This window comes from Petromyzon marinus, chromosome 1 (assembly GCF_048934315.1).
Source record: "Petromyzon marinus isolate PM22_M1 ecotype Great Lakes invasive population chromosome 1, UKy_Petmar_22M1.pri1.0, whole genome shotgun sequence".
Classification (NCBI taxonomy): domain Eukaryota; kingdom Metazoa; phylum Chordata; class Hyperoartia; order Petromyzontiformes; family Petromyzontidae; genus Petromyzon; species Petromyzon marinus.
Genome location: NC_133667.1, coordinates 24,353,750 through 24,363,476, shown reverse-complemented (window position 1 = coordinate 24,363,476; position 9,727 = coordinate 24,353,750). Strand labels below are relative to the sequence as shown.

The following is a 9,727-nucleotide window of genomic DNA, read 5'->3' as shown; positions in this document are numbered from 1 at the left end:
GATGCGTACAGTGAGGGAAAAAAGTGTTTGATCCTCTGCTGATTTTGTACGTTTGCCCACTGACAAAGAAATGATCAGTCTATAATTTTAATGGTAGGTTTATTTGAACAGTGAGAGACAATAATAACAAACACATCCAGAAAAACGCATGTCAAAAACTTATATAAATTGATTTGCATTTTAATGAGGGAAATAAGTATGTGACCCCGTCTCAATCAGAGATTTCTGGCTCCCAGGTGTCTTTTATACAGGTAACGAGCTGAGATTAGGAGCACACTCTTAAAGGAAGTGCTCCTAACCTCAGCTTGTTACCTATATAAAAGGCACCTGTCCACAGAAGCAATCAATCAATCAGATTCCAAACTGTCCACCATGGCCAAGACCAAAGAGCTCTCTAAGGATGTCAGGGACAAGATTGTAGACCTAAACAAGGCTGGAATGGGCTACAAGACCATTGCCAAGCAGCTTGGTGAGAAGGTGACAACAGTTGGTGCGATTATTCGCAAATGGAAGAAACACAAAAGAACTGTCAATCTCCCTCGGCCTGGGGCTCCATGCAAGATCTCACCTCGTGGAGTTGCAATGATCATGAGAACAGTGAGGAATCAGCCCAGAACTACACGGGAGGATCTTGTCAATGATATCAAGGCAGCTGGGACCATAGTCACCAAGAAAATAATTGGTAACACACTACGCCGTGAAGGACTGAAATCCTGCAGCGCCCGAAAGGTCCCCCTGCTCAAGAAAGCACATATACATGCCCGTCTTAAGTTTTCCAATGTACATCTGAATGATTCAGAGGACAATTGGGTGAAAGTGTTGTCAGATGAGACCAAAATGGAGCTCTTTGGCATCAACTCAACTCGCCATGTTTGGAGGAGAAATGCTGCCTATGACCCCAAGAACACCATCCCCACCGTCAAACATGGAGGTGGAAACATTATGCTTTGGGGGTGTTTTTCTGCTAAGGGGACAGGACAACGTCACCGCATCAAAGGGACGATAGACGGGGCCATGTACCGTCAAATCTTGGGTGGGAACCTCCTTCCCTCAGCCAGGGCATTGAAAATGGGTCGTGGATGGGTATTCCAGCATGACAATGACCCAAAACACACGGCCAAGGCAACAAAGGAGTGGCTCAAGAAGAAGCACATTAAGGTCCTGGAGTGGCCGAGCCAGTCTCCAGACCTTAATCCCATAGAAAATCTGTGGAGGGAGCTGAAGGTTCGAGTTGCCAAACGTCAGCCTCGAACCTTAATGACTTGGAGAAGATCTGCAAAGAGGAGTGGGACAAAATCCCTCCTGAGATGTGTGCAAACCTGGTGGCCAACTACAAGAAACGTCTGACCTTTGTGGTTGCAAACAAGGGTTTTGCCACCAAGTACTAAGTGATGTTTTTCAGAGGGGTCAAATACTTATTTACCTCATTAAAATGCAAATCAATTCATAAGATTTTTGACATGCGTTTTTCTGGATTTTGTTGTTATTCTGTCTCTCACTGTTCAAATAAACCTACCATTAAAATTATAGACTGATCATTTCTTTGTCAGTGGGCAAACGTACAAAATCAGCAGGGGATCAAATACTTTTTTCCCTCACTGTAGATTGGTGAGTGGGCTAGTTTATGAGTACATGAGAGAGGAGATCAATGAGTAACTGAAACTATTTTATAAAATAAATCTTCACATGGTGTCTCTTTAGTGCCGTATGCGTAATGGGGTGATATTAATTGAGCACTGCTGATGTTCCAGTTTCATGATTCATTCCCTGGGATTTGATCGGTGGCCTTGAAATCTTAAATCGGGTTCATAATGTCCAAGCCAGAAGTCGTCTCGGATTCAAATCCAGCGCGCTCTGAGAATCGATTCTCAGTCTAGAAACGTTTCGAATCTTGCCATTTGGGGCCGAAGGAATCGAATCATTTGGCGTCGCATCGCACCAACCTCGAGCACCCGAGCAGAAATGGATGGGAATCGACGGTGTTGAGAAACGATTCTCATTTAAATCTGAAATCGAATCTCCGCAATGCAAAGCTCATGAGGCAGAAGTGAGGCGACGATGGGGATGATGGTGCTAATCATGTTGGAGTCTTTTAAACTTTAATTGCAAAACCTTACCGCATCAAGTGAAAGCACAGAGAGCGTGTCATCGCTCAAAGCTCGGAAGTTAACGCGCTCAACGCGGGAGTCAACAAATCACTTTCGCCGTGGAATTCCACATTCCTATGGCCGGGAGCTGCTGTCGGTTGAACTTGTTGTAACTTCGAGCAGTCACGATGGAGGTGGACGAGGAGCATGTGTCCACGCTGCTCGCCATGGGCTTCTCGGACCCCTTCTCCGTGCGCAGGGCGCTCAGCTTAGCCAAGGGAGATCTGGGAGACGCCGTGTCCTTCCTCACCAACGAGACGCCGGGCCTTGGCCTCCAGAGGGAAGGAAGAGAAGGCGGCGGAGAAGACGACGAGGACGTGGAGATGAAGACGGTGTCGGGCAGGGACGCGCTGCCCGCCTACGACGACCTCGCGGAAGCGGAGGTTAGAGATGGGTCTACTCGGGGTTTGGAGGCGGGTGGGGGGGTTTGGGCCTAGTGTTTTGGTCGGGACAAGTGAAGGGAAGTTCGGTAGGAAGGCTTTATGCAAGAGGGGGCGGTCGGCGTGGCCGTCAGGATATGGGGTTTATTTCGAATGTATTTGATAAAGGAGAGTTGCGGGGTGGGGGGGAGTTTGTACAGCACGATTAGGTGAGTGCAGTGTCGCTGAAGACTTTGGGGAAGTAGAGGTTTCAAGGTAAATTGTTGGATAGGGGTTTGGGGTAGGGGGGGGGGAGTGTGCGGCCCAGTTTCATTAGCCGGGTAGGGTGAAGGGACCCCAGTAGGGTGACTAGGCGAGGTCGGTGAGCTCGGCCCTTGGGAGAGTTTTTTGGTAAAATTAGCGCCGCCATGGTCGAGGAGGTAAATTTAGATGCGGGAGTGGTTATTTGAGGAGACACGAGGGGTGTGTTTTAATATGAGCGCCTCGTCTGCCTGAGTGAAGTGGGGCGATGATGAATTCACGATGAATGTTGTTTGCGCTGATTGTGGTGGTGGTGGTGTTGATGTTATTAATCACTAATGCTGATTGCCCTGATGATGATGGGGTACAGTCTGATGCTACTGATAATGATACGGTCACTGCTGATTTTTGACCACCAAATTCTTGAATTAAACATGCGAGTGTTGATGTGATAAGGTTGTTGCTGGTGGTCGTGGTTGTAGTGATGCTGCTGCTGACTGATGATGATGCTGCTGATGCTTAGAGTACGGCTTATACTGCAGATAATGGTAATGATGCGAATTATGCTGCTACTGCTGATGCTACTAGTGAGGTTACTGCTGTCGAAAATGTTGCTGCTGTTGATACTGATGCGGCTGCTGTCAATTTAGCCAAATACTGCTGTTGTTGAAATGCTGCTACTGATAACCATAATTCGACTGCAGATGTCCATGTTGCTCTTTATAGTGCTGCTGCCGATGATAGTTCCTATAAATCGCACATATGCTCTCATTGACACTGATGCGGTTAATGATACCGGTACTACAGCTGAACATCGTTCTGCTTGTGGTGGTTGTGTTAATGTTAATGATGCCGCTGCTGATGCCAACTCTCCTCGTGTCACTGCTTCTGCTCAACTTCGCTGCTGACGATGATGATGGCGCTCCTGCTGACTTCAATATCGCTGCTGCCTTCTTGTGGTGATCGTCCCCTGGCTGGTGGCGAGTGCAGGACGAGAACGGAAATGGCACGGGCGTCCCCACCTTCCCAGCTGCATGCCTCTACGACCTGGAGAACAGAGTGTTCACCGAGCAATGGTCAATACCGTATAAGCGCAACGAGTCGCTGGGACGGTGTCTCTCGGCCGCCACACGCCTCGCCAAGCATGGTACGAGCCACACCTCACCTTGACCCTGACATTGAAACGGTGTTGGTGACTCACGCCCGAAGGTCCAAATGGATGTGTTGTCCTCCCTCTCATATGCCATTTGATAGTTTGCGTTAAAATGGAAACTAAATGAGGCTATCTTGGCTATCCAGCATGCTGCAGTGATGTCGCCACCATCTCACTCTCATGCTCTCTAGTGTCCTGGGCATGTGCTTTATCGTAAATTCTATGTTACGATTTCACATATATACACCTGTGATTAATGTGACACACTAACATTAAAAAAATCAAATATTAACCGCACACGTCCCGTTTTTATGTTAACCTACCTTAAGTTTATTATGGATCTTAATTGTTTTGTTTTCTGTTTAATTAAGTTTAGGTATGTTAATATGGCTATATATGTGTTTCATTATGTGTTTATTATCAAGGTGTAGGGACTTCAGAAGCAGTCACATTTACATGCTTTATAAATCCAAATAGGGTTAGGGATCAGGTTTTTGGTAAGCATATAATGCCTTTAGTTTACCTAATGGTGTGTACATTTGTGTGTGTGCGATCAGACCTCCTTGATTCAGATGAGAGCTGCAAGAGGTTCATTGAGCGCTGCATGCCTGAAGCTTTTAAGAAGGTAAACTACAGCGAGGCTCACAATGACGGTGCTGAAATATGGATAACCATTGAACTTTTGGCTAACCATCGAACACAGAGGGTTACTGCATTGCGCGCTTTCAGATGCGCTTCGGTGGCTGTCTGGAACGCTCATCTTTCTGATATTAGGAAGCCACTGGAGCTATGCATTTAAAAAATTAGAATAAAAACTAATATCTTTAGAACTGCTTTTTGGGTTTAGTTTGTTGTCCTTCCCCTGCACCTCTGATTAGCATGGTTGGCTATGTACAGTGAGGGAAAAAAGTATTTGATCCCCTGCTGATTTTGTACGTTTGCCCACTGACACAGAAATGATCAGTCTATAATTTTAATGGTAGGTTTATTTGAACAGTGAGAGACAGAATAACAACAAAAAAATCCAGAAAAACGCATGTCAAAAATGTTATAAATTGATTTGCATTTTCATGAGGGAAATAAGTATTTGACCCCCTCTCAATCAGAAAGATTTCTGGCTCCCAGGTGTCTTTTATACAGGTAACGAGCTGAGATTAGGAGCACACTCTTAAAGGGAGTGCTCCTAATCTCAGCTTGTTACCTGTGTAAAAGACACCTGTCCACAGAAGTAATCAGATTCCAAACTCTCCATCATGACCAAGACCAAAGAGCTCTCCAAGGATGTCAGGGACAAGATTGTAGACCTACACAAGGCTGTAATGGGCTACAAGACCATTGCCAAGCAGCTTGGTGAGAAGGTGACAACAGTTGGTGCGATTATTCACAAATGGAAGAAACACAAAAGAACTGTCAATCTCCCTCGGCTTGGGGCTCCATGCAAGATCTCACCTCGTGGAGTTACAATGATCATGAGAATGGTGAGGAATCAGCCCAGAACTACACGGGAGGATCTTGTCAATGATCTCAAGGCAGCTGGGACCATAGTCGCCAAGAAAACAAGTGGTAACACACTACGCCGTGAAGGACTGAAATCCTGCAGCGCCCGAAAGGTCCCCCTGCTCAAGAAAGCACATATACATGCCTGTCTGAAGTTTGCCAATGAACATCTGAATGATTCAGAGGACAACTGGGTGAAAGTGTTGTGGTCAGATGAGACCAAAATGGAGCTCTTTGGCATCAACTCAACTCGCCGTGTTTGGAAGAGGAGGAATGCTGCCTATGACCCCAAGAACACCATCCCCACCGTCAAACATGGAGGGGGAAACATTATGCTTTGGGGGTGTTTTTCTGCTAAGGGGACAGGACAACTTGACCGCATCAAAGGGACGATGGACGGGGCCATGTACCGTCAAATCTTGGGTGAGAACCTCCTTCCCTCAGCCAGGACATTGAAAATGGGTCGTGGATGGGTGTTCCAGCATGACAACCCAAAACACATGGCCAAGGCAACAAAGGCGTGGCTCAAGAAGAAGTACATTAAGGTCCTGGAGTGGCCTAGCCAGTTTCCAGACCTTAATCCCATAGAAAATCTGTGGAGGGAGCTGAAGGTTCGAGTTGCCAAACGTCAGCCTCGAAACCTTAATGACTTGGGGAAGATCTGCAAAGAGGAGTGGGACAAAATCCCTCCTGAGATGTGTGCAAACCTGGTGGCCAACTACAAGAAACGTTTGACCTCTATGATTGCCAACAAGGGTTTTGCCACCAAGTACTAAGTCATGTTTTGCAGAGGGGTCAAATACTTATTTCCCTCATTAAAATGCAAATCAATTTATAACATTTTTGACATGCGTTTTTCTGGATTTTTTTGTTGTCATTCTGTCTCTCACTGTTCAAATAAACCTACCATTAAAATTATAGACTGATCATTTCTTTGTCAGTGGGCAAACGTGCAAAATCAGCAGGGGATCAAATACTTTTTTCCCTCACTGTACTTCTGGAGCCAGCATCGCCGAGTACCCGATTTGGAGCCCTGGGTCTAGGTGGCTTCATCTCAGGGAATTTGTATTATGCATGTCTGGTTTATAATGACCTTGATAGCATCATAGTCGCCATGTCAGAGACCCTGAGCCAGCACTGGGCTCCAGCCCTGGATCTGGGTGTATGTCTTTCTCCCGCGGTTCATCATTGCTGTGGTTGAGACATTGAGCAAGCGCACGTGAGGTGTCAAAGCCAGATAGTGATGATGAGATGAGTGGTCCTTGAGAGATGTTTCCACTGTTCCAACAAGATGAACATGATGATGAAACTGCAAGAGTCTTCCTTGAAGGACGCATCAATTGTCGAAAATGGGAACCTCAAGCCAGATGGTAGCAGTCTCGAGACTTTTAGAGTGGTCCTTGAAAGATGCAAGTGACTGCATAACAGTGGTTAAACTTTACGCCAGACAGTGACGACGAGACTGAGAGCGGGCCTTGGTGGTCATGCGCAGATTTTGGCAACAGTTGCTGCATGTGGCGTAAGTAAGGAAGCAATGGCATGGTGTGGCTGACCCCCTTGAACCTTGTCATTCAGCTGTTGACGTCGAGTGCGGTGCACAAGTGGGGTTCGGAGATCCAGGAGGGGATCCTCCACATGCTGCTGCTTCTGGTGCAGCTCACGGCAGAGACGCTCACTTCTAAGAACACGTCCCCCTTTCTACTCACGTCACTCGCACTGGTGAGTATGTCAGTGTGACTGAGTGTGAATGTGTGTGCAAATGTAGTATGTGTGAGTGTTAGTTCAGGAACTCAGACCAAGATATTGCACTTTTTGGTACCACTCGAGGTGGTGTAGTTTTAGCGGTTCCGATTTCTTGATGTAGCCAATAACAGTTGATGATGTTATTATAACCATTTTAAATCAGTGGGTTATCAAATCGTTCACTCTTTTTAGCCATGTAAATCAATCAATCATTCTTTTTAGGCATTTAAATCAATCCGAACTATCAAAGTTTTGTGAACATATGTTTGGCTTAACTTTCGTGACTGCAGGAATTCATATTATATGGTTCTTACGGTAAAGTCACGTAGATAGAAAAAATAATAACTATAAAATTATTTTTAAAAAAGTAAATACAAATAATAAAAATATCACGATGTTTTGATCGCTTGTGTTGCAATCAAAACGTCGGGATATTTGTATTATTTTTATTCACTTTATTTTTATTATTTTATTGTTATAATTTTTTCTATCTTCGTGACTTTACTGAAAGAACCATAGAATAACACGTGTAGTACCAATATTGGCTCATGCATTGTGTAAGTATGCGCTGAGCGTGCATGTGTGAGTGAGGTTGTGTGATAGGGTGTATGTGTGCGAGCACATGCCCCCCATTTCTGATTACCTTGCATTGGTAAGTATATGTGTGTGAGCACACAGGACATTCTCTTGTCACCTCACACGTGAGGGTGTGTGTATGTTTATGGTACGATGTATGTGTGTGTGTACACATAAACATGGAGAGTGGTGGCGTACTGCTCTATGACTCCAGCAACCTGGATTTTGATTCCACAGCTAACATCAGTGGCGATTACCTGAACTGGTTCTGGGACACACTCTAGGTTGACTCATCCTCAAATGTGTACCTGGTTCAGTGTGTAAGCATCAGCATTGGTGAGACAATGGTGGCTTGGTGTGGTGTTGGTCATGCACCCCCTCGTGTACTGTGCCGGCTTTAATATGGTGCTCGCTAGCAGCACTTGTCCCAACAATCTGTTGAAGGCTATATGGAGGTGCTTTGTATGTGTATGTGTATGGTTGTGTCACACAGGCCTTCAACCCAGAGAACGAGTTTCACTTCAAGAACCGCGCCAAAGCTTCCCAGACTCCACGCCTTTCCTCTTCCTCGTCATCCTCCACCTCTTCACAGGATGACCCCCCTTTTGCAGAGTCTTCCCCTGGCAAGGTAGAGGGACACAGTGCTGACTATTCACAGTGAGAACGGTGTGTGGAAGAATGAACTACATGGTGGTGATAGCGATGGAGGTGGTGCTGATTAATTGTTGTGTGTTTTGGTGGCCGTTTTGACGGTGTTCGTGGTGGTGATGATTGTGATACTCCATACTGTTTTAAAAGAAGATGACGATAATGTGTTCTTGTTTTCAGGAACCGTATGGCTGGCTTGTGGATTTAATCAATAAGGTATGGCAGTGTTTTCTTTTTATCAATTTTAAAGAAAGAATATTACGCTGGAATTGTATGTTGGACTAAAATTAGTAGTTTCTGCTGATAGACTGTACAATTAGAAGGCCCATTGTAATCAGTCTTCGTCTTGTTAACCAACCTGTGGGTACACTTTTCTCTTCCCTCAACCCTCATGAGGAGTTTTTCTTCCCTTAATCACCAGACGATTCTGCTAGGATATGCCGCGGGTGGAACTTGTTTTTGAAGTGGGCCAGGACTGCTATGCAGTGGCTTGGGCATCTTGCTGTTGGGGCTGTGGCCTTTTTGCTGTAGTAGGAGGCCCTCTCCATAGTGAGCAGGGTTGAGTGGGTGGGGCTCTTTTGTAGTGGCCAGGGCTTCCTGCTATATTGGGCGAGGTTTCTTGTTCTCGTGGTCTGGATTTCTACGAAGGGTGCAGCTTGTCAGTATAGTGGGTGACGCCTCTAGCGGTGGGACTTTTCTCCACGAGGCAGTTTCTCGCGGTCATGAGCAGGATTTCTCACTCTTTGGTGTGGCTTCTCTGTCATAGGCGGGGCTTCCTGCTGCAGTGGGCGGGGCTTATTGCTGCAGTGGGCAGGGAAACGTAAACACAGCACAAGGCGGTGCATCTTCATTGATTAGTGTGTAGATGCAGAACAAGACTGCATCTTTATTAAAGAGGATATCTAGAAATGACGAGGCTTTCTTCATTAGTTTGTCTATAGATTCAGGACAGGACTCCATATCTCAAATAAGAAGTGTACAGACGCAATAAAAACTCTAGGCCTTAAGTTCCAAGTGTATCGATGCAATGCTCTTGTATAGTACCAGTGGTATTAGGTGTCCACTAACATAACTTGCTCCATCTCTCTCTAAGTCTCAATGAGAATGTCTTTGTGTGTTTTAGTTCGCCGAGGTTGGAGGTTTCAACGCCATAAAGACCAAGGCAGAGACTGAAGATCTGGACTTGACGGTAAAACTTATACATATAGAGACACGGATAGAGACACAGCTACACAGACGGACAGACAAAGACACACCCAGCCGTCTTATACTACCCGCAAGCCTTTAAACGAATCACTGGATGGCTAAAGCAGATCGGCAAAGCCAGCACACCTCCCATCTAC

The 9,727-nt window shown here is 45.8% G+C and overlaps 1 protein-coding gene across 2 annotated transcripts in view; it reads left to right on the top strand.

Moving 5' to 3' along the window:
- Positions 1–1,974: 1,974 nt before the first annotated feature.
- Positions 1,975–9,727, top strand: part of USP24 (ubiquitin specific peptidase 24) — a 57,576-nt gene continuing 49,823 nt past the window's right edge. Inside the window, exons 1-7 of one of the 2 annotated variants that reach the window (XR_004402293.2) lie at positions 1,975–2,530; positions 3,758–3,914; positions 4,478–4,545; positions 6,993–7,136; positions 8,230–8,364; positions 8,565–8,600; positions 9,508–9,573. Coding sequence is in view for 1 of the 2 variants with exons in the window: in XM_032945918.2 (XP_032801809.2) it covers positions 2,276–2,530; positions 3,758–3,914; positions 4,478–4,545; positions 6,993–7,136; positions 8,230–8,364; positions 8,565–8,600; positions 9,508–9,573 (861 nt within the window). In the remaining variant the exon portion in view is untranslated. The remainder of the gene's footprint in view (positions 2,531–3,757; positions 3,915–4,477; positions 4,546–6,992; positions 7,137–8,229; positions 8,365–8,564; positions 8,601–9,507; positions 9,574–9,727) is intronic. The other variant, XM_032945918.2, reaches the window with a different exon arrangement.